Consider the following 26,198-nt stretch of genomic DNA (forward strand, 5'->3'; position numbering starts at 1 on the left):
AATTCAGTTAATTTCACCAACGAGCAAATTATTACAAGCCATGGCTAAATACTACTTATTGAATTTAAAAAAAGCATAATTCATGATATTCAAGCGGAAAATGCGATGTTTAATTCATATTATTTACCTGACAACGAAAACCTACAAAATACTTACCGACTGCAGGAAGTTCCGTCGTACAAGAAACATGGCGGCCAACTTTGAAATCCAAAGGACAACTAAAGAGGCCCCCGGGTTGTGGGATTTCTGAATACATGGAACTGTTAGATTTTGGAGCGCCCACAATCAACCTTCAACAGTATAATCACTATATATACATATATTCTGATGATTCTTATAAATATTTAAAGCACTACCTTTCGGAAACGCCTTTTAATTTTTAAAGATTAGAAGGTAAATCGCAATTAATGATTTTGTAGAGTCGCAAAAGTTATTAGCTTACCAGTAATACTATACACCTTCTGAAAAAGTGAATTTAAATACATTAAATGTTAATTTATAACGCGGGTTGCATTATGTTTCCCGCCGTCGTCCTAATCACCGAGCATTAGCACAGGGGGCCAACTCAATGAAAATGGATATTGTCATACATTTTTTTGTGTTTGGTGGATGGACTGATGAGTATATATGACAGTCATGTGAATTTTTTTCGGAAAATGTGGGATTTGAAAAATTATTAAAAAATCGGGATATTTACTATAAAACAGAGAAAGGGACGACAGTCGCCATATTGGATTTTTTACCCCCACCTCGATTAAAGTTAATTTTTTTCACAACAGTATACCTTTTTTCCCAGAGTCATAGTCACGCATCAGTCCTCCGATAATACATGATCACACACAAACCATGCAAATGCATATAAACGATGTCTATATAGTCAAACGCAATATTTTAATCCAAAATTACCGGCGCTTTCTGACTTGTGACATCGAAAGCAACGTTCTAGTGAAGAGCGATTAGAGTGACTTCCCTTGCAATGTCATTCAATGGGTTTAGTCAGGGGCATTCCGATACGTTTTTAATATTCAAATTTTCCGCGAAAACAAACGTATCGGAATATCTCTGATTAAACCGATTGAATTACACTGCAGGGGAAGTCACTCTATAATCGCTCTTCACTAGAACGTTGCTTTCGATGTCACAAGTCAGAAAGCGCCGGTAATTTTGGATTAAAATATTGCGTTTGACTATATAGACATCGTTTATATGCATTTGCATGGTTTGTGTGTGATCATGAATTATCGGAGGACTGATGCGTGACTATGACACTGGGAAAAAAGGTATACTATTGCGAAAAAATTAACTTTAATCGGGGTGGGGGTAAAAAATCCAATATGGCGACTGTCGTCCCTTTCTCTGTTTTATAGTAAATATCCCGATTTTTTAATAATTTTCCAAATCTCGTATTTTTTGAAAAAAATCACATGACTGTCATATATACTCATCAGTCCATCCACCAAATACAAAAAAAAATGTATGACAACATCCATTTTCATTGAGTTGGCCCCCTGTGAGCATTAGTTGACTATCACTGCGCCAGACGCTAAACAGTGAAATGAATCTGCACTGAAAACAAGGTTAATGCAGGAAATCTTGCATTTGTTTGGTACTGGAACCTTATCTTAGACCATCGATATGTATTTCCTTATGTTATTCGTGTTTTTAAGAAATTTTTTTTTTTTTTTTTTTTTTTTGTGGAAAGGTAGTGGGCCTTCAAAACCTGTATCGGTATTATAGGGTAATTAATTTTAAAATATGTCAATCAGTTTTATGCTATTTTTTTCTTAATTTTGTTTCTAATTTTGACTTATCGATAGACATAAAAATAAATTAGGATTTGGATTTATATTTCTGTTTTTATGAAAAAAATGACTTCAAATCGTAGCTTTCCACTGTGTTATTGATCATATCAGCTCAAAGAATGGCTGTTACTATAATTACGTATTAACGTTACGCCGTACAGTATGACCTTTGTTCCACTTATCAACTACTCTAGTGACACTTAAACCTAAATTTATCAAGGCTGTTGGTGTAGATCTGAGAGATGATGAGTGTTTTATGTTACGGGGATCAAAGTCGGGGTATAAGTAATAAATATCTACCTAAACACAGTACACCACAGCTACAGTACGCATAACGGATTTGGTTATAACTAATGATATGATACTGACACAGCGATGGTACCGGCGTGGATCTGTTGTACGCGCTGTACCAGCCGAACCGAACCAGTACTAGTTGTTCATTTATTGAAGCGTACCACTTGTATCTAAGATGGCGACCCGATATATTACATTCTTCATCGAAATTTTCCTTTTTGGTGAAAGTAAAACATAAAATGCTTTGAAATTTGATTTACAATGTATTCGAATGCGTTTTAAAGTTTCTACATACTGGTTTATATCATTAATGATAACGGTACAACTGGTACAAACCTGAAAAAAAGGAATGCACAGAGAGACAAGGATGGTGAGAGGTTACAGGAAGAGAAGCTTCCAGAGAGATAAAAATACAAATAGGCTAACAAACACATACTCGACAAATATATTGATTGGTATTAAATTTATATATACAGTATGGAATTAGATTTAACAATAAGACAAGTGGAATCGATCGTATTACTGTTATCCGCCTCCACCTTAACGACTTCAGAATACCCATTTCTGGTTTGTTAGAATCATGCACGTCACAGCTGAGGTCATACTTAGAAGGCAAAATTAACACCCCATCCCCAATGATAATGTCTAATGCATTTATGAGAAGGTAAAATACCTAACAAATGAGTTTTAGTAAATATCTACCAACTTCATGATGGTGTACAACATTAATTTCTTTGTTGCCTCGCATCAGTGTCTTCATAATGGTGGTACACTGGGCCAACAGGATATGTTATATGTCTATGTAGGGTTACAGTGACTGGGCTGACAGGGTGATGTGGGTTATATGTCTGTGTAGGGTTACAGTGACTGTGGTGACAGGGTGATGTGGGTTATATGTCTGTGTAGGGTTACAGTGACTGGGGTGACAGGGTGATGTGGGTTATATGTCTGTGTAGGGTTACAGTGACTGTGGTGACAGGGTGATGTGGGTTATATGTCTGTGTAGGGTTACAGTGACTGTGGTGACAGGGTGATGTGGGTTATATGTCTGTGTAGTGTTACAGTGACGGGTGACAGGGTGATGTGGGTTATATGTCTGTGTAGGGTTACAGTGACTGTGGTGACAGGGTGATGTGGGTTATATGTCTGTGTAGGGTTACAGTGACTGGGGTGACAGGGTGATGTGGGTTATATGTCTGTGTAGGGTTACAGTGACTGGGGTGACAGGGTGATGTGGGTTATATGTCTGTGTAGTGTTACAGTGACTGTGGTGACAGGGTGATGTGGTTATATGTCTGTGTAGGGTTACAGTGACTGTGGTGACAGGGTGATGTGGGTTATATGTCTGTGTAGGTGTTACAGTGACTGTGTGTGACAGGGTGGTGATGTGGGTTATATGTCTGTGTAGTGTTACAGTGACTGGGGTGACAGGGTGATGTGGGTTATATGTCTGTGTAGGGTTACAGTGACTGGGGTGACAGGGTGATGTGGGTTATATGTCTGTGTAGGGTTACAGTGACTGTGGTGACAGGGTGATGTGGGTTATATGTCTGTGTAGTGTTACAGTGACTGTGACAGGGTGATGTGGGTTATATGTGGTGACAGGGTGATGTGGGTTATATGTCTGTGTAGTGTTACAGTGACTGTGGTGACAGGGTGATGTGGGTTATATGTCTGTGTAGGGTTACAGTGACTGTGGTGACAGGGTGATGTGGGTTATATGTCTGTGTAGTGTTACAGTGACTGGGGTGACAGGGTGATGTGGGTTATATGTCTGTGTAGTGTTACAGTGACTGGGGTGACAGGGTGATGTGGGTTATATGTCTGTGTAGTGTTACAGTGACTGGGGTGACAGGGTGATGTGGGTTATATGTCTGTGTAGGGTTACAGTGACTGGGTGACAGGGTGATGTGGTTATATGTCTGTGTAGTAGTGTTACAGTGACTGGGTGACAGGGTGATGTGGGTTATATGTCTGTGTAGGGTTACAGTGACTGTGGTGACAGGGTGATGTGGGTTATATGTCTGTGTAGGGTTACAGTGACTGGGTGACAGGGTGATGTGGGTTATATGTCTGTGTGTAGGGTTACAGTGAGTTAATGCTGTGTGGTGACAGTGGTGATGATGTAGGTTATATGTCTGTGTAGTGTTACAGTGACTGGGTGACAGGGTGATGTGGGTTATATGTCTGTGTAGTGTTACAGTGACTGGTGACAGGGTGATGTGGGTTATATGTCTGTGTAGGGTTACAGTGACTGTGGTGACAGGGTGATGTGGGTTATATGTCTGTGTAGGGTTACAGTGACTGGGGTGACAGGGTGATGTGGGTTATATGTCTGTGTAGTGTTACAGTGACTGGGGTGACAGGGTGATGTGGGTTATATGTCTGTGTAGGGTTACAGTGACTGTGGTGACAGGGTGATGTGGGTTATATGTCTGTGTAGGGTTACAGTGACTGTGGTGACAGGGTGATGTGGGTTATATGTCTGTGTAGGGTTACAGTGACTGTGGTGACAGGGTGATGTGGGTTATATGTCTGTGTAGGGTTACAGTGACTGGGTGACAGGGTGATGTGGGTTATATGTCTGTGTAGGGTTACAGTGACTGGGTGACAGGGTGATGTGGGTTATATGTCTGTGTAGTGTTACAGTGACTGGGTGACAGGGTGATGTGGGTTATATGTCTGTGTAGGGTTACAGTGACTGGGTGACAGGGTGATGTGGGTTATATGTCTGTGTAGGGTTACAGTGACTGGTGACAGGGTGATGTGGGTTATATGTCTGTGTAGGGTTACAGTGACTGGGGTGACAGGGTGATGTGGGTTATATGTCTGTGTAGGGTTACAGTGACTGGGGTGACAGGGTGATGTGGGTTATATGTCTGTGTAGGGTTACAGTGACTGGGGTGACAGGGTGATGTGGGTTATATGTCTGTGTAGTGGTTACAGTGACTGGGGTGACAGGGTGATGTGGGTTATATGTCTGTGTAGGGTTACAGTGACTGGGGTGACAGGGTGATGTGGGTTATATGTCTGTGTAGGGTTACAGTGACTGGGGTGACAGGGTGATGTGGGTTATATGTCTGTGTAGGGTTACAGTGACTGGGTGACAGGGTGATGTGGGTTATATGTCTGTGTAGGGTTACAGTGACTGTGACAGGGTGATGTGGGTTATATGTCTGTGTAGGGTTACAGTGACTGGGGTGACATGGTGATGTGGGTTATATGTCTGTGTAGTGTTACAGTGACTGTGGTGACAGGGTGATGTGGGTTATATGTCTGTGTGTAGTGTTACAGTGACTGGGGTGACAGGGTGATGTGGGTTATATGTCTGTGTAGTGTTACAGTGACTGTGGTGACAGGGTGATGTGGGTTATATGTCTGTGTAGTGTTACAGTGACTGTGGTGACAGGGTGATGTGGGTTATATGTCTGTGTAGTGTTACAGTGACTGGGGTGACAGGGTGATGTGGGTTATATGTCTGTGTAGTGTTACAGTGACTGTGGTGACAGGGTGATGTGGGTTATATGTCTGTGTAGGGTTACAGTGACTGGGGTGACAGGGTGATGTGGGTTATATATGTCTGTGTAGTGTTACAGTGACTGTGACAGGGTGATGTGGGTTATATGTCTGTGTAGGGTTACAGTGACTGGGGTGACAGGGTGATGTGGGTTATATGTCTGTGTAGGGTTACAGTGACTGGGGTGACAGGGTGATGTGGGTTATATGTCTGTGTAGGGTTACAGTGACTGGGTGACAGGGTGATGTGGGTTATATGTCTTTGTGTAGGGTTACAGTGACTGGGGTGACAGGGTGATGTGGGTTATATGTCTGTGTAGTGTTACAGTGACTGGGGTGACAGGGTGATGTGGGTTATATGTCTGTGTAGGGTTACAGTGACTGGGGTGACAGGGTGATGTGGGTTATATGTCTGTGTAGGGTTACAGTGACTGGGGTGACAGGGTGATGTGGGTTATATGTCTGTGTAGGGTTACAGTGACTGGGTGACAGGGTGATGTGGGTTATATGTCTGTGTAGGGTTACAGTGACTGTGACAGGGTGATGTGGGTTATATGTCTGTGTAGGGTTACAGTGACTGTGACAGGGTGATGTGGGTTATATGTCTGTGTAGGGTTACAGTGACTGTGACAGGGTGATGTGGGTTATATGTCTGTGTAGGGTTACAGTGACTGGGGTGACAGGGTGATGTGGGTTATATGTCTGTGTAGTGTTACAGTGACTGTGACAGGGTGATGTGGGTTATATGTCTGTGTAGGGTTACAGTGACTGTGGTGACAGGGTGATGTGGGTTATATGTCTGTGTAGGGTTACAGTGACTGTGACAGGGTGATGTGGGTTATATGTCTGTGTAGGGTTACAGTGACTGTGACAGGGTGATGTGGGTTATATGTCTGTGTAGGGTTACAGTGACTGTGGTGACAGGGTGATGTGGGTTATATGTCTGTGTAGGGTTACAGTGACTGTGGTGACAGGGTGATGTGGGTTATATGTCTGTGTAGGGTTACAGTGACTGTGGTGACAGGGTGATGTGGGTTATATGTCTGTGTAGGGTTACAGTGACTGGGGTGACAGGGTGATGTGGGTTATATGTCTGTGTAGTGTTACAGTGACTGGGGTGACAGGGTGATGTGGGTTATATGTCTGTGTAGGGTTACAGTGACTGTGGTGACAGGGTGATGTGGGTTATATGTCTGTGTAGGGTTACAGTGACTGTGACAGGGTGATGTGGGTTATATGTCTGTGTAGGGTTACAGTGACTGGGGTGACAGGGTGATGTGGGTTATATGTCTGTGTAGGGTTACAGTGACTGGGGTGACAGGGTGATGTGGGTTATATGTCTGTGTAGGGTTACAGTGACTGGGGTGACAGGGTGATGTGGGTTATATGTCTGTGTAGGGTTACAGTGACTGTGGTGACAGGGTGATGTGGGTTATATGTCTGTGTAGGGTTACAGTGACTGGGGTGACAGGGTGATGTGGGTTATATGTCTGTGTACGGTTACAGTGACTGGGTGACAGGGTGATGTGGGTTATATGTCTGTGTAGGGTTACAGTGACTGTGGTGACAGGGTGATGTGGGTTATATGTCTGTGTAGGGTTACAGTGACTGGGGTGACAGGGTGATGTGGGTTATATGTCTGTGTAGGGTTACAGTGACTGGGTGACAGGGTGATGTGGGTTATATATCTGTGTAGGGTTACAGTGACTGTGGTGACAGGGTGATGTGGGTTATATGTCTATGTAGGGTTACAGTGACTGGGTGACAGGGTGATGTGGGTTTATATGTCTGTGTAGGGTTACAGTGACTGGGGTGACAGGGTGATGTGGGTTATATGTCTGTGTAGGGTTACAGTGACTGGGTGACAGGGTGATGTGGGTTATATGTCTGTTGTAGGGTTACAGTGACTGTGGTGACAGGGTGATGTGGGTTATATGTCTGTGGGTAGTGTTACAGTGACTGTGACAGGGGTGATGTGGGTTATATGTCTGTGTAGTGTTACACAGTGACTGTGGTGACAGGGGTGATGTGGGTTATATGTCTGTGTAGGGTTACAGTGACTGGGTGACAGGTGATGTGGGTTATATGTCTGTATGTAGTGTTACAGTGACTGGTGACAGGGTGATGTGGGTTATATGTCTGTGTAGTGTTACAGTGACTGTGGTGACAGGGTGATGTAGGTTATATTGTCTATGTTACAGTGCTCTGTGACAGGGTGATGTGGGTTATATGTCTGTGTAGGGTTACAGTGACTGTGACAGGGTAGTGGGGTTATATGTCTGTGTAGTGTTACAGTGACTGTGACAGGGTGATGTGGGTTATATGTCTGTGTAGTGTTACAGTGACTGGGTGACAGGGTGATGTGGGTTAAATGTCTGTGTGTAGGTGTTACAGTGACTGGGTGACAGGGTGATGTGGGTTATATGTCTGTGTAGGGTTACAGTGACTGGGTGACAGGTGATGTGGGTTATATGTCTGTGTAGTGTTACAGTGACTGGGAGTGACAGGGTGATGTGGGTTATATGTCTGTGTAGGGTTACAGTGACTGGGTGACAGGGTGATGTGGGTTATATGTCTGTGTAGGGTTACAGTGACTGTGGTGACAGGGTGATGTGGGTTATATGTCTGTGTAGGGTTACAGTGACTGTGGTGACAGGGTGATGTGGGTTATATGTCTGTGTAGTGTATTTACAGTGACTGGGGTGACAGGGTGATGTGGGTTATATGTCCTGTGTAGTGTTACAGTGACTGGGGTGACAGGGGATGTGATGTGGGTTATAGGGTGATCTCTGTGTATGTCTTGTTAGTGTTACAGTGACTGGGGTGACACGGGTGATGTGAGGTTATATGTCTGTGTAGGTTACAGTGACTGGTGTGACAGGGTGATGTGGGTTATATGTCTTGTAGTGTTACAGTGACTGGTGGTGACAGGGTGATATGGGGTTAATGTCTATGTAGGGTCACAGTGATATGGTGACAGTGTGATGTGGGGTTTACAGTGTTACAGTGACTGGGTGACAGTTGGTGATATATGTCTGTTGGTTATATGGTCTGTGTAGTGTTACAGTGACTGTAGGTTACAGTGGTTGATGTGGGTTATATGTCTGTGTAGGGTTACAGTGACTGGTGACAGGGGTGATGTGGGTTATATGTCTGTGTAGGGTTACAGTGCCTGTGACAGGGTTGATGTGGGTTATATGTCTGTGTAGGGTTACAGTGACTGTCGGTGACAGGGTGATGTGGGTTATATGTCTGTGTAGTGTTACAGTGACTGGCCTGACAGGGTGATGTGGGTTATATGTCTGTGTTAGGGTATTACAGTGACTGGGGTGACAGGGTGATGTGGGTTATATGTCTATGTAGGGTTACAGTGACTGTGGTGACAGGGTGAGGTGGATGTGGGTTATATGTCTGTGTAGGGTTACAGTGACTGGGTGTACAGGGTATGTGGTTATATGTCTATGTAGGGTTACAGTGACTGTGGGTGACAGGTGATAGTGTGTTATATGTCTGTGTAGGGTTACAGTGACTGGGGTGACAGGGTGATGTGAGGTTATATGTCTGTTGTAGGGTTACAGTGACTGGTGGGGTGACAGGGTGATGTGGGTTATATGTCTGTGTAGTGTTACAGTGGACTGGGGTGACAGGGTGATGTGAGTTATATGTCTGTGTAGGGTTACAGTGACTGGGGTGACAGGGTGATGTGGGTTATATATGTGTCCTGTGTAGTGATTTATTACAGTGACTGGGGTGACAGGGTGATGGATATGTGGTTATAAATGTCTGTGTAGGGTCACAGATTGACTGGCCTGGTGACAGTTGGTGATCGTGGGTTATATGTCTATGTAGTGTTACAGTTTGACAGTGGGTGACAGGACATAGTGATGGGTTTATATGTCTGTGTTAAGGGTTACTACAGTGACTGTGGTTGACCAGGGGTGGCGTGTTGGGTGATGTGGTTTATATGTCTGTGTTAGGGTGTAACAGATGACTGGCCATGACAGGTGGGTGATGTGGGTTATATGTCTGTGTAGGTTACAGTGACTCTGGTGACAGGGTGATGTGGGTTATATGTCTGTGTTGGGTATACAGTGACATCTGGTGACCAGGATGATGTGGGTTATAGGTCTGTGTAGGGTTACAGTGACTGGACTGACAGGGTGATGTTGGGTTATATGGTCCTGTGTAGGGTTACAGTGACTGGGGTGGACAGGGTGATGTGGGTTATATGTCTTTGTAGGGTTACAGTGACATGGTGGTGACAGGGTTGCATGTGGGGTTATATATCTGTGTAGGTTACAGTGACTGTGACAGGGTTGATGTGGGTTTATATGTCTGTGTAAGGGTTATACAGTGACTGGGGTGACAGGGTGATGTGGGTTATATGTCTGTGTAGGGGTTACAGTGACTGGGGGTGGACCGGGTGATGTGGGTTATATGTCTGTTGTAGTGTAACAGTGACTGGGGTGACAGGGGTGATGTGGGTTATATGTCTGTGTAGTGTTTACAGTGACTGGGGTGACAGGCTGATTGTGGGTTATATGTCTGTTGTAGGGTTACAGTGACTGTGGTTGACAGAGGGTGATGTGGGTTTTATATGTATCTGTGTAGGGTTACAGTGTGACTGAGGTGACAGGTTATATGATGTTAGGGTTATATGTCTAGTGTAGGGTTACAGTGACTGGGGTGACAGTGACTTTGGGTGACATGGTGATGTTGGGGTTATATGTCTGTGTAGGGTCTACAACGTGACTGTGACCAGGGTGATGTGGGTTATATGTCTTGTGTAGTGTTACAGTGAGTGTGACGGTGACAGTGGGTGGATATGGGTATATATCTGTGACAGTAGGGTGTTACAGTGATGTGGGGTTAAATGTCTTGTGAGGGTTACAGTGACTACGGGTGACTGATGTGGGTTATATGTCTGTGTAGGGTTACAGTGACTGTGACAGGGTGATGTTGGGGTTATATGTCTCGTGTAGGGTTACAGTGTCTCTGGTGACAGGATGATGTGGGTTATATGACTGTGTTAGGGTTTACAGTGACTGTGACAGGGCTGATTGTGGGTTATTTGTCTGTGTAGGTGTTACAGTGACTCGGGTGGACAGGGTGATGTGGGTTATATGTCTGTTGTAGGGTTACAAGTGACTGGGGTGACAGGGTGATGTGGGTTATATGTCTGTGTAGGGTTACAGTGACTGTGACAGGGTGATTGTGGGTTTATATGTATGTTGTAGGGTTACAGTGACTGGGGTTGACAGGGTGATGTGGGTTATATGTCCTGTGTAGGGTTACAGTGACTGGGGGGGTGACAGGGTGATGTGGGTTACCATGTCTGTGTAGGTGTATACATTGGCCTGGGGTGACAGGATGAATGTCGGGTTAATATGTCTGTTGTAGGTTACAGTGACTGGTGGTGACAGGATGATGTGGGGTTATATGTCTGTGTAGGGTTACAGTGACTGTCTGGTGGACAGGGTGATGTGGGTTATATGGTCTATGTAGGGTTACAGTGTGACTGGGGTGACAGGATGATGTGGGTTATATGTCTGTGTAGGGTTACAGTGACTAGAGGGTGACAGGGTGATGGTGTGTGGGTTACATGTCTGTGTAGGGTTACAGTGACTGGTGGTGACAGGGTGATGTGGGTTATATGTCTGTGTAGGGTTACAGTGACTGTGGTGACAGGGTGATGTGGGTTATATGTCTGTGTAGGGTTACAGTGACTCGTTGGGTGACAGGGTGATGTGGGTTACCATGTCTATGTAGTGTTACAGTGACTTGGGGTGACAGGGTGATGGTGGGTTATATGTCTGTGTAGGGTTACAGTGACTGTGACACAGGGTGATGTGGGTATATATGTCTGTGTCAGGGTTTTACAGTGACTGTGACAGGGTGATGTGGGTTATATGTCTGTGTAGGGTTACAGTGACTGGGTGTGACAGGGTGATGTGGGTTATATGTCTGTGTAGGGTTACAGTGACTGGGGTGACAGGGTGATGTAGGGGTTACATGTCTATGTAGGGTTCAGTGACTGTGGTGACAGGATGTGATGTGGGTTATATGTCTGTGTAGGGTTTACAGTAACTGACTGTGACAGGGTGATGTGGGTTATATGTCTGTGTACGGGTTACAGTGACTGGGGTGACAGGAATGTGATGTGGGTTATATGTCTGTGTAGGGGTTACAGTGACTGTGTGACAGGGTGATGTGGGTTATATGTCTGTGTAGGGTTACAGTGACGGGTGACAGGGTGATGTGGGTTAACATGTCTGTGTGTAGGGTATACAGTGACTGGGGCTGGACAGGGTTGATGTGGGTTATATGTCTGTGTAGTATTACAGTGACTGGGGTGACAGGGTGATGTGGTGTTATTTGTCTGTGTAGGGTTACAGTGACTGGGGTGACAGGTGTGATGTGGTTATAATTGTCTGTGTAGGTGTTACCGTGACTGGTGGTGACAGGGTGATGTGGGATATATGTCTATGTAGTGTTACAGTGACTGGGGGTGACAGGTTGATGTGGTTATAATGTCTGTGTAGGTATACAGTGACTGTGGTGACAGTGGTGATGTGGGTTATATGTCTGTGTAGGTTACAGTGACTGGGGTGACAGGGTGATGTGGGTTACATGTCTATGTAGGGTTACAGTGACAGGGTGACAGGGTGAAGTTGGGTTATAATGTCTGTGTAGGGTCACAGTGACTGTGGTGACAGGGTGATGTGGGTTATATGTCTGTGTAGTGTTACAGTGACTGGGTGACAGGGTGATGTGGGTTATATGTCTGTGTAGGTTATAATGATTATTCTGTAATCAAGTTTATGCAGTGATAATAAGAATGTGAGAGTATTCTGTGAATATAAATTTGTTAAATTCATTACTGTTTTATAAATAATCAATATTTGTCTTTTATATTGGAGTTACTGGTTATTGTTGCATTGAGTTAGTATTATTAGAGTTGCTATCAAATGATACATAGAATTTTATTCTACCAAATATTGTCCTATTGCTAGCCGAGACAGTTATTATAAAGTGGAGATAAATGAGCACCTTACTAGCCTTAAGAGCTGTATTGACAAGCTTTAGTACAGAACCTCTACAGCTATTTCTGGTATTTGGTACCAACTGGCATATAGTGTCCTATACGTACGATGGCCGAAAACGGACTGACGGAATTGTGTTACTAGTAACACGTTTTTCGTCAGCAAAATATGTAACGTACAAATTTTTGTGTCAAAATTCTATAGTTATAGGGATGCTATAGTAGTACGTTTTCGTCAACAAAATTTGTACGTACATATTTTGTTGACGAAAACCTGTTGTTATGATAGTAGTAGATTTGGCTGTACACGAAATGTGTACATGACAAAAACGTGTAGTTTAGAAATCTACTGAATCCATATACCAATTAACATTCCTTTTTTCTGTGATTGATTCTTACACGGTCATATGGTGACTTTACCTGATAAGGGCATCAAAACCAAAACGCGATGTTTACTTCACTGCAATGAGTCATGATACACAACGTATAAGACGTTCTCAGTAATAACCCATTTAGACTTATTGTAGTGCTATTCTTAGAACTATAGCGGTCAAGATTAAATTGAGCCCCCCCCCCCCCCTTTTTTTCCTACCTGATTTATACACAAAAAAGATCATAATATATGCAGGTTTACTACTACGGGTGGTATATCTAGTTTTTACCATACGAATATGGCGGATTCGCAGTTGCAGGGATGTAATAAACTTTGAATGGATAAGTATTTGATAATATGGTAACTATAGCAATCCGGGTTACCTTCAGAATTAAGTTTGAATATGTTTTTAACCTCATGCATTTGAAAACAACAATATAATGAAAGGAAACTTAAAACTGTTTTGACCTTTCAAAGCCTTTATCAAGTGAAGTCACCATATGACCGTGTAACGATCAATCACAGAAAAAAGGAATGTTAATTGGTATACGGATTCAGTAGATTTCTAAACTACACGTTTTTGTCATGTACACATTTCGTGTACAGCCAAATCTACTACTATCATAACAACAGGTTTTCGTCAACAAAATATGTACGTACAAATTTTGTTGACGAAAACGTACTACTATAGCATCCCTATAACTATAGTTTTTTGACACAAAATTTGTACGTACATATATTTTGCTGGCGAAAACGTGTTACTAGTAACACAATTCTGTCAGTCCGTTTTCGGCCATCGTATATACGTACCCCTTCAAGAGTAGTAGTCTGTGACTGCGACTCGTTATATTGACGATGAAATCCGGACGTGACGCGATTGTGCGTTTCAATATTTTGGGTTGGGTTGAAAGACACATTTATCGAAGGAAATGTATTGGATAATCATATTTTCAAGGGGAATGAAGGATGGTGCGGTAGATGTAGTGGGCGTAGGGAAATATAATATATTACTGCGATAATATATTATTTTGATTCAAATGTTTTGATACAACTAAAATTCTAGGTCCCTTGCGACCATATGTAAATATGGACGAACTAATCAAAGTGTTTGATAGTCTAGAAACAAGCCTGTTTTAATTATGAGTTTATACAATCGAGTGCTTTATAACATACGTGATCGAATATCGGCCGTTTAAGATCAAAGCACTTAGGTCGGTAGTTGGTCTTATAAACGTTTTGTTTCAACTAAGACCATACATATTATAATAGTAATTGTATCAGACAGACAGTCAACATCCGGGTCACCATTCAGAGCCGGAAGTGCATCTTACCATGAAGTGCATCTTACCATGGAACGTTTCCCTGGAAAAACATTCCTGAGGAAAATCCAAACTGTATTCCTTTCTTTGGTCCATCTAGAATAAGAATGTTTTCTGTATCGAAGTTAAATCCAAGCACAACCATCACACACTCGGTCAGAAATAGGTAGAGTTTGGCAGAGGTCGCCATAACAAATTATTATCTGTGTGTCCAATCTGAAGAAAATACACTTTTCGTTTCGATGTACACATATATCCAAATATTTGAACGCTTCCTTTACAGACTTAGATACATGGCGGTCGTGAACTGACAAAACTAAACACAGAACTCGATTGAAGTCGTGCGGATGTGAAACGGGAAGCTGGAGAATGCGCGCGCTGTAACCCTTGTGAACATCACATCCTCATATCACAGACTAGCAAGCATTGTGTGCTTAATTTCAGAAGTTTGGTATACTTAAATAAGCCTGTCGAGCTTTATGTGCTTAACCTCGGAGGTTTTGTATATTAAACTAACATATTTATCACAGATTGACGAGCGTTTGTCGCTTTACCTAAATACCTGTATTGGCAGACATTGTGAAACTTACACCAAATCTCTATCACTATTTTATAGATAGATCTATATTGTGTTAAAAGAACTACCCAACCAATGCTGCAGTAACGTCATAACTTAATCTAGATCTCATATTCTAGATATATGTTTCGAAATCTGTATAAACACACAGCACAACGTGCTAGCCTTGTAGCAGCATTAGATCCCGTCCCTCCCATCTCCCTCCCCGATTCTTACATATGGCGGTCTCTTACGATATGAACAGATGTTTAAAATACTATTTTACTTATCTTTATCGGTTGGAAAGAGGGCGTTAGAATGCAGACCGGACCCCTAGCTATCTCCGCACGCAAGACGCACTGCTTGTAAACATAGATAGTTACAGATATAATATTTGGGTTTTCAAATAAACGCTGTCTGAGTGTTTAGGAGAGACGATATCAAGGTTATCCTTTGTAGTCCCGTGCTTGTTACTTTCTTCTATACATGTATGAAATAATCCATCTGCAATATGAAAATTGGCATAAAAATACCTTAGGGAGGATTGAGACGTCATCATATGAAAAATAATGTGACGTCATGAAATCGAAGGGTACTGTATCTTAGTTGGACAATTGGCGTGATATTCCATGGTACTCGTAACGAAATTTTTGAAGAATTTTAACATTATATGGTTTCTTTATACTCATAGATCTCCTTTATTTTTTTATCGTGTCATCTTTCGTGATAAATAGTTACACGTATAAAATAAAAGCATAGCATATATGAACGTCTCGTACTTGTATCAAGGAAACCCGAACATACATCCCTGGATGGCTTTACTTGTTTGTAATTTAACTATATAAGTATGCGAAACCACAAAATTCCACCCTTCCTGTACGAATACATTTTTGCTATCACGCCATGACAAACAATGACGCGTATCGGAAACTCACTATATCTAAGTATTCCACTTCCGGTTACTGTCTAACTTAATATAAAACCACCACAGAGATTAGTACACGACCCAAAATACTTTCCTAGTAAGGAAGGGTTTTGTTCAAAGTTTTATCTAGAGAGTAATAAGCTTCAGGGAAGCTTAGTAATAAGTAATGGTGTTTTGTATGCTGTCAAGTGTTTTAACTTCGTCTGCGTACGGTTACACTTCCGGGTCGTTGTACATGTACGTGTATATCTAATGTAACTTCGTGTGTAAATGAACATTTTCATTATGTGATATTATTTTCATAGATATAAAAAAAACATCCATCTTTGTGCAGATATAAACATATCTTTTGCGTAGATTAATTGTGAAACATTTTATTCAAGCAACATACGATTTAAAATAATAGTAATATATCTTTGATATTTTACAACACAACACGTAATGAATTTCAAGGCTTTGTGTAGTTACTTTTAATGTCTTTATGTATATAAACTAGTGCAGGACTGTAGCATTTAAATAAAAACTGAATTAATATCCTTTCGTGCATTAGAAATAACTATTTTGTGTAAACACTGTCTGTATATATATAAACACCATTCAATTCAGAGCAATAGATAATTAATTCATTAGATCTTTAAGAAAATCTGGTAAATGTAGAAATTGTTTTGTTAACATAATAAACGTTATTTTAAAAACTATATATTCCCTCTTCCTTCAATGTTTAGCTCGCGGCCCTAATACATATAGTATAGTTGCTGCTTTGTCATTGTAAGAATAAATTATCTCGAACATGTATAATATGAGCATGCAGGATAGAAATATTTCACCGTATGATTTCAAGAATGCCAACGAATGTACGTAACATGTTTAGAGTATATATTCTCTAACAGTAACAAAAACGGCATTAGCGCTAGCCAAGCAACACCATAACCTTTGACCTTATTATAAGTTAAAGTGTAGCTTCCTCTCTATGCACACGATAACGCATCAGGGCATTAATGATATTACGACTCATTTTGTATATATATCTATAAAAGCTTCGCCATTATTTCCTGTTGAACTCTAATTAGGACGAACAATACATTCGTCATTTCTATTCATATCGTGGCTTGCCGAGAGGAAATAACATTTCCTATTTACATAAGTTAACATGTACAATGCTTAAACAGCCTACTGTAATGGCACGTACAATGTGAAAAACAACGTATATTTCATTTTACATGTATATAATTCATATCTAAACTTGGTGGTTTAGCCATATTGTATTGATCTATATAAATTATCATCCAGTCTGTGTTTGGAATCGTTAACTAAAAGGGATCTCTAATTTGCGTCTCTCTACATGTGAGAAGTAAGAGGTAAATCAACCGACGAACAATGAAGATTATAAAGTGTTTGGGTTTTATATGTTTAACGTCCTATTGACAACCAGGGTCATGTTAGGACGTGTCAGGTTTGTTTATGGAGGAAAGCCGGAGTATTCGGAGGAAAACCAGCGGTCAGTACTTGGCAGCTGCCCCCACATGGGATTTGAACTCGTGACTCAGAGGTGGAGCGCCACCACTCGGCCAACGCGGCCCCTGCGATTATAATTAATGATTTTGAACACTAGACGTTAATAAAATTTTTAGAATTACAATAATTACATATCATAGGTTTTAATTTTACAAAGTCAAATAAACATTAAAAATATGTTTTGATAGCATTGCCAAAAATCATGATATTTACGTGTAAGGCGCAAGGGAAAGGTTGCACAACCCAAAAAACAAAGTTATGGGTTAGCTTTATTTCACAATGATATTAGTAATTACAAAGTGACTTCTTTAGATATGTTTTCATCTAAACATACATATAGTATAAAAAAAACTATTACAGTGGACGAATTCGTGTTGTTGCAAATGTTTGAAAGCATCATACATGTCTGTCCGTGCCTTTGAATGATTCTTACAGCTTAATTTATTCAAATTTAATATGCTTATGAATACAAATTACTGACAATTGCAACAAGTCAAAATATTTTTCCAATTATGGCATATATGTATGTATCCAGACATCAATATCATTTACAATATAAACAGACCAAAAACTGAACCTCGTGTACAGAAATGTTTGTTTATCATGAATATTCGAAATTCCGCTGTTCATTCATTCATTCATTTCTTTATTCCTCCAAATTGAAGAGGTACATAAATTGAACAATAATAATGAACAGGATAAAGAAGAAGAAAAAGTAAATGCGAAAGGTTAATATAAAGAAAAATGAACAAAAAATATAAATAAATATATATACATGTATAAGCATAAGTTAACATTCATAAAAAAGTGGAACGGTTTCAACTCTACGCTAGAATACTATAATATAATATCAAAAAAGACAGCTACATATAATATCAGATTAAAACAAAACAAAAATCATTGAAATGTTAAAGCTGAGGCCTTGTCAACAAAAAGTTTAACAGACAGTCACGTATGAAAGACAGAATTATATTCACCAAGAGTAAGAGCAATGTCGTCTGTCAATATAGCTAATCGAGGATTCGAAATCACGCTGTGAAATCTCTTTTGTAAGTCATGCACATACAGTGAAATGGTTCGCGGAAACAAACTTTTTACACTTGCAAAACATAATTTTGTGTATCTCTTTTTCATATTTTTTAGAATGATAATGATCATTCCGGGAACCAATTGACTGTACGTGAGCGATCAGATTGTTTATTTTGAAGACACTTCAATGTATACATGTAGTGTCCATGGCACGTCATTGCTGTGTGTGTAATATCTTGAAGTGCTTACAAGACAAACTTATTAAGGCCATTCATAATTTGAAAAAACCCACCTTGCCTATAATATGTGATCTTATCAAGTAGTTCTTGTTTATGTATTTGAATAAAGTATACATGAAGTTTCCCAGTTAGATTTGATAATTATGGCGTCACATCTATTTTAATGTTTTAATTACTAGGTGAATACATAAATGTCATAACGACTTGTAAATGGTTATAATGGTCATATGCACGAACATTGAGACAAAGAAAGTCGTTTTCTAGACGGAATGCTTTTCTCATTTCATGGACAGGTTCATCCTCGATAGTCCAGTGGTGTAGAGATCGTAAGTGATCGGAACCCATGGATTATCTCATAGTAAAACTGAAGACAGCTCATGGGAAAACATTTGAACCGATCACAGCCTGCATATATTTCCTTTGAAAACTAGAGAGAATGCGACGCCCAACACCAAAGACACACAGTCAACCACAGTGTACTGTTATATGGCTCTTTTGATGTGTGTATCAGTTGCCTTCAGTTATACTATGAGATACAATGTAGTCCAGGGGTATAGAGATCGTAATGGATCGGAACCCCTGGAGTATCGAGGATGGGACAGTTCATGATGAGAAATAATTTAAAGGATAATTAAATATAGCCTTAAAAGGACCTACATTTATACATTGTTATCAAAGGATAATGATATGCCTTCACATAATTCCTAGTGACACTTTCAAATGGATACACATGACGCCGTTACCAGACTACAATTTCTCGAAACAATTCTTATGTAACTTATCTTTCTTCTTTTTCTTTTCTTTTTTTTTTAATTAAAAAGATGTTATTACATTTCTAAAAAACAATTTCAAAAATATATGAAAAAGGATAAAACAACAGGCATAGAGTTGTTTATCATGAATAGAATCCAGAAGCTGTTTATGAACTCTCTATAACCCTACTTCATTAATTCCATCGCTACATGATGAACTCATTTACTTTAGAGGACCGAATTCATCATACATTTGCCAGGTCAGACCAGATCACTGCAACGAAGCCCTTCTTTTCCTGTTAGTCTTGGAAAGTATACACCTATCCACTGAGGGGTGAGGGAACAGTCAGGATGCCATGTATGATCTCCTTCTACATCTTCGATTCATGAAAAGACTACTGGTCTTAAAGTCCCGGGGTATGAAGTACCTTTTTCAATAGTATTCCATCTTCTTAGTTATCACTGACTGACAATGCATTCAAGGTATTACAGTTTAAAGTTATATGTGCCGTAATTTTCATATCACGAATCAAGAAGAGCTTTTAACACCATTTTAAGACCATTAAGCCAAGTTGTGGTCTTCAATTTCGTGTCACAATTTTACAGTATTATTAGTAATTGTTAGGTGAGTTATGTTTGTAAGTTCTCATATTTACATACATACGACATAAAAAACTAGAAATTTACAATGCATAAATTCTGTGTTGTAATTTATGTTTATAAGGCATCATACATGTCCGTTGGTCCACTTGAATGATTTTACAGCATAATTCATCAAACTTGATGGTTTCTAATGAATTATTGAAAAAAAAAATCGGTCAAAAATTTGTTTCGGCCTGTTATAGCACAAATAATTTTAAAGTACATCACTATATTTTTAATTAGCCTCCAAAGTGAAGAGTATTTTTAAAAAAATAATAAATGTGCAATTTGGCAACTATCGTTGACTATGAGTTGTTTTGACTTTGTGTCATCAACACTTTCTATACCATACCTCATCTTTCTCCATTAATATCTGTATTCCCCACACCTTTAACGAAAACATCTTTATCACAAGTGCATGTTCTCTGTCAAAGATAACATATCGTGACCAATTCTCTGTATTTCGGCGGCAAATCACTTTTCGAGCTGTAATACAAAAAAGACCCACTTGAATTTAACCTATTGTTCTACATTACCTGTCAGTGCCCGCGATAAGATAAGGGTCGCGGTCAGAGATACGCATGGTGGTACCGGCAAATGATGTAAGTATCTTATCTTAATATATTTTATGTCATAGGCGTTCATGCTTTAAACCCTTTCGATTAAAGAATTCCAAACTTAATTTTACTTTCATACCATTTCCAATCACAGATATAACATTAGTTTTTCGTTTTGTTTGGGTTTCATTTTTCGTTGTCACACATAAGTCTCATTCGAAATTGTGACCACTATTTGACCATGATTTGTGTGTGTAAAGGACGCTCACTGTTCCGGAACACCTGGTAAACATTTTGTGACTGTCCTTATAAATCCGTATTGAGATTATTTGTGCAATTATCACTGATAAATCGGTATTATGTTTAGATGGCTACGACAACGATGAGCCACAGGAATGACCATAACACATTTGGATTGACTTAGAAAATTTATCTACATTTATATGATTAATGTAAACTATTTTTTCCTCAATTTTCAGCATAAAAACACATTTTGTTGGATATAGACACCAGTGTAATCTACCGTTCAGTTATGTATGAAACAAATGATATGGAGGAACAATCTAGTTTACAAAATGAAACCCCCACAAAAGCCCAGGTTACTCCCGAGAACGACGTCGGAGAGGAAAACGATGGATTTATACACCAGGTTCCTCCTGGTGGGAAAACTGTCTGGACACAGAGGATGAAAACAGATCATATCTACAAAGAAAAGGTCATCTTTAGTCTGGCGTTATGTTGGGCATTTCTTACATTGGTACGTTTACATATATTCATATACATACATATACACATGTAACTGTATATTAATTTTACTTCTTATATCACTTACTTCTATTGTAAACGATATTATGATTCACGCATGTTTCGCAATTTCATTTTTTCAATCATCAATTAAGTAGATGTATTATATTGATACACAACCATATGCATCCTCGATACTCCAGGGGTTCCGATCACTTAAGACTGTGTGTCTTTGACGTTTGGCATCTCTGTAGTCTTCCCAGACAATCTATGCATGCCTATGATTGGTTCAGATTTGTTCCCCTGAGCTGCCATCAGTTTTACTGTCAGATAGTACAGGGATGCAGAGATCGTATGTGATCGGAACCCCTGAAGTATCGAGGATGTAAAAAAATATCAACTTTCAGCTTCTGTTGAAATAGATAAAACATATTGTAGTATTAAATTAATTCGGAAACACGTATAACATTTTCTACTATTAATATCATGGTGGAAATCTAGATACATATGTTTTGTTGTAGGGATGGTCGACTGGTCAATTTGGGCCAGCTTTTCTTGACCTTCAAATCATTACAAATACGGACGTGACAAAAGCATCCGCATTTCTTACTGGACGATCTATCGGTAACCTGGCGGGCTCTGTGATAAACGGATTTATTTTTGATAGATTTAATAAATTCTTATTGGTGACAGTACTTCCGGTGGCAGGGACAGTGATAACTGCCGCGTTGCCATGGTGCGTCTGGTACGAAGTCATGGTTGCTATGCAATTTGGTGTCGGTTTCTACGTTGGAGGAATCGCGGCAAGTGAGTACTGTCTATCATGTTATATTGTAAATGGTTTGCAATATTTATCACATTATATACAATATTGGCTGATTGACTGATTAATATTTACCGATCACTATCTTAAAATTGTGTCGCCGCTCGCAGTATTGCGTCTAATTGACTGGGATAATGCAACGATGCATGGTATTCCAGTTACACAATACCTTTCTATACTTATGCAAATATTATAAACGTTTATCGTTACTATCTGAAATAATATATTATCTCATCCCTATTCAGTTCAAGTCACTTACCGGAAGGCAAAATCTTGTTTTAATGCATCACTTTCAACATCCTCAATAATGTAGAAGTTAGTATCACTGTCGTTAGTGATGGTAACCCCTGGAATATAGGGGATGCCCCGATCCTCGACCTACACGCTCGTTACTGAGATGTCATAGTATAGCCAAATATTACTCCGTCCGTGATGAGTATTCCGTCTTTGCATACCACAGAGGTAGCTCCCTTGCGGGTAGGTATCGATTGTTACGTCATTATTTTGTGAGCGCAATTTACGTCGTTTTCTCCAAAATGTATGACGTTACGCTCGCAAACACATGACTTCACAATCAACACCTATTCGCAAGGGCAGATAACTCAGTTATATGCAAAGACGGAATATATACCAGTATGTACTGATAATAGTTTTATTTTGTTTATATTTTAGGTGGAAACGCTTTGATCTTGTATTTGTGGGGACGTGAAGCACGCTCCTTTATGCAGGCCTTGCACTTCTCTTTTGCCTTTGGCGGCATACTCTCCCCTCTGGTAACATCGCCTTTCTTGTTGGAGACGGATGAATATTCTAATGACACTTTAACCTCTGACGTCATACACGACTCTCCTCCTATTGGTTACAATGTGTCTACTTACACGCATACTACCGTCAACAATTCAACAACATTTGACAACGTCACCACAACAACTAGTCATAACGCAGACGATTCGGAGCTATATATAGCATATAGTATAACGGCAGTTTTACACTTGACTTCCTCAATACCCTTGTTTATAATGTATTGGAGATCGAGACAACAAAACAGGAACTATTCAACAAAGACAACCAAGCAAACAGATAAACGTATTTCTAGAAAGTTACCTTTTGGGGTTAGGATTTTAGTTGTGCTAAGTGTCTGCTGTTTCATAGCCGTTTATTGTGCTGTGGAAGACACATTCAATGCCTATCTGACATCTTTCTGTGTCCAACAGTTAAAATGGAAAAAGGCCGAAGGGTCTTACGTCACGTCGGTATACTGGGCAGTGTTCGGGTTTGCCCGCTTTCTTGGTATTTGGATAGTGAAACTTATTACACCGGCAAAGATCATTTTCATATTATCCATTGTTCTGTGTGTTGATTTAGGGTTGTTATCCCTTTCGGCCAGCTTCTCGATTAATGGTGGTATCTGGGCATGCGTAGTATTCACAGGAGCGTCAATGTCGCTGATCTACCCATGCGTACTGATGTTGACCGAGGAGAAGCTACTTCCGGTGTCAGGAAAAGTGATGACCTTCTTCATGTTGTCGTCATCAGGTGGTGCTATGATAAACCCACTTGTTTTAGGGTACTTGATGGAGACATTTACGCCGATGTGGTACACATACTTGTTGTTTGGTGAAAGTGTAGTGGTGATTTTTCTGTATCTCAACATTTCACTCATAGCTAGGCTGTTAGTATCTAGATTCAGTACTACCGACTCTCGATGAAGGATAGTATTCATATTCCAATATAAACATATTATCATCTTGGTTTTTTTTTAATTAGTATTATCATTTTTTTTTTATTTTTATTTTATTTTATTTTATTTTATTTTTTAATCGATTATCCTTGTCATTTGTCATTATACCTCTTTCTCTGTCCGCAGTAGTCAAGGTAGTGAAACAATAATTATCTGTTGTTAAAATATCCTCTCAATATTCAGGAATAGGAAAAGCTAGTTAGCCTGATCATACAATGATATTGATATAAAGTAATTGAGTGTCGATATCTAGGTATCTTTGGTAGTATACATTATGTTATTCACATGTGAAATAAACATGAGTTTCCGTTATCACAAGGAGATAACCTGGATGTGCCACAGCTTCTTACAAAACAGATTTACCATGCGCATTTAGAAGAGGATCTTTTGAAGTAACTATAACTGTAGTTGATATGGCGTTAACACAATCATTCGTATTTATGGAATATAATTTACAAATTAATAAACATAGTTATGTAAAAAATAATTTACTATATGTATAATAGATAATGATAGTTTTCTCTTATGGAAATTGCTATTCCGACGAGTGGCAAATAGTCCTACTGCTACATGTACTCTTATGGGAGTTTGCTACTACATTATTGTATATATTTTATAGCTATCAAACGAGGAATGGACCATGAAGGTAAGTCTGAATACCGAGACAGTGTAATGTCGAAGAAAACATGAGTGGAAAGTATCAAAATATCTGTGTGGTATTCTACGATGTCTAGAAGGTGCTAGTGTAGTGTTGCCTGTTATGATGGCGTTATTTTCGCATTGTATGTATGGTATATTGAATACGTTGACAAATCTAACTGTTTTATTGTTTTGGCCTATTCAGTTTTATGCTACTTTTAGTAATATTCTAGTGATTTGCCTTTGTCAGAGGATGGTCTGCAGTATGGTGCCTAATGTGAAGTGTAAGTTGGCTATAGTTCATCCAGATTGATTCATTGTCAGTGTCTTAGGTGTTCGATATATGTTCTGACGTGGCTTTGTCCATGAGTTTGTCCGTCTCTCCTGTATACTGAGATGATATTCTAATGTTCAATCATGTTCCGTTATCTGTGAAAGGGTCTGGTTTGAGTAAATAAATTGTGTGATGTGATTCCTGGTTTTTTTTATTTATTTTTATTTATTTTTTTTTATTATTATTTGATATTGACTAGAAATTAATTATTGCAATGCGTATTTGTTTAGTGAATCTAGAATGTTCCGTTTTCTTGTTTTTGATTGGTCATAAATTATGGGATGCTTTAATTGGTCCTGGGCTGGTTGTCAAATACATGTATATATGATGTTAGAATATTGTGTGCTGGTGTTTGTATTTGGCTAGAAAAACAATTTGTTAATGCATTTATAGATTTGATGTCAAATAAGGTTGGCAAATAGTTTGGCAGTCACAGTTTCAGACGGTATCTTGGTACCCTGATACCTGGGTTTATCGAACATCCCTAATTGGAAGAAAAAATCACAGAAAGTACAATATACATATGTAGTTATGCTCTTTTGAGGGATCCGCTGACTCAAGTAGAGGCGAGGGCAAAACCCGTTTTAATATGCATGTAACATTATCTACTTAAAGTTCCACTACCGTTCTGAAATGGTTTTTAATCTCTTAAGGCCCACTAACTTTCCGAAATGGCTTTTAATTTTTAAAATATGAATGTAAAACGAGGTCGATAGTTTTGTAGTCTCGCAAAAGTTATTAACTTACCATTAATAAACAATGCTACACGTGTATCATCACTTTCTGAACAATTAGATTGAAATAACTAGTATGTTAATTTGCATAACGCGGGTCTTCTTATGTTTCCCGCCGTTGTCCTAAATACCGCGGGGTAGATGGCTAGCGCCATCACTGACTATCACTGCGCCAGAAGGCAAAACAGTGAAATGACTCTCCACTGTTATCATACATGTATCTTACGCAGGAAATCTTGCATATGTTTGGTGTTGTAACCTCGTCTTAGGCCATCGGTATATATTTTTCTGATGTTTTTAATGTTTTTAATAAACCTTTATACTTTGCCTCGGAAAGGTAGTGTGCTTTTAAATGGGAAAGTAAACGAAAGATTGATGCAAAAGTTATCAACTTACCGTTAATATCATACTTATCATCGTCTAATCAGTTCAATTAAAAAAATCAAATGTTAATTTTCTTATGTCTTATGTTTCCCGCCTTCTTCCTAATTACCCTGCGTTAGTTGACTTACACTGCGCCAGACGGTAAAACAGCAAAATAGAACTTCACTGATAACATAGAATGTAGATTACGCAAGGAATCTTGCATTTCCTTTTTTTTTTTTTTTTTTTTGTTTACCTT

General features: G+C 39.6%; 2 protein-coding genes across 3 annotated transcripts in view; one reads left to right on the plus strand and one right to left on the minus strand.

Moving 5' to 3' along the window:
- LOC138314424 (integrin alpha-9-like) overlaps positions 1-14,722 on the minus strand; it is a 37,401-nt gene extending 22,679 nt beyond the window's left edge. The window contains exons 1-2 of one of the 2 annotated variants that reach the window (XM_069254748.1): positions 14,376-14,722; positions 157-290 (exon numbers count right to left, since the gene is read on the minus strand). In XM_069254748.1, coding sequence (XP_069110849.1) covers positions 157-290; positions 14,376-14,536 — 295 coding nt within the window. In that variant the 5' untranslated portion in view covers positions 14,537-14,722. The remainder of the gene's footprint in view (positions 1-156; positions 291-14,375) is intronic. The other variant, XM_069254749.1, reaches the window with a different exon arrangement.
- A 4,755-nt stretch (positions 14,723-19,477) lies between these two features.
- LOC138314428 (sodium-dependent glucose transporter 1A-like) lies at positions 19,478-24,980 on the plus strand. Its single transcript, XM_069254754.1, has 3 exons — positions 19,478-21,318; positions 21,827-22,112; positions 22,801-24,980. The coding sequence occupies exons 1-3, from the start codon at positions 21,094-21,096 to the stop codon at positions 23,835-23,837; spliced, it is 1,548 nt and encodes a 515-aa protein (XP_069110855.1). The 5' UTR covers positions 19,478-21,093; the 3' UTR covers positions 23,838-24,980.
- Positions 24,981-26,198: the final 1,218 nt, after the last annotated feature.

This window comes from Argopecten irradians, chromosome 2 (genome assembly GCF_041381155.1).
Source record: "Argopecten irradians isolate NY chromosome 2, Ai_NY, whole genome shotgun sequence".
Taxonomy (NCBI): domain Eukaryota; kingdom Metazoa; phylum Mollusca; class Bivalvia; order Pectinida; family Pectinidae; genus Argopecten; species Argopecten irradians.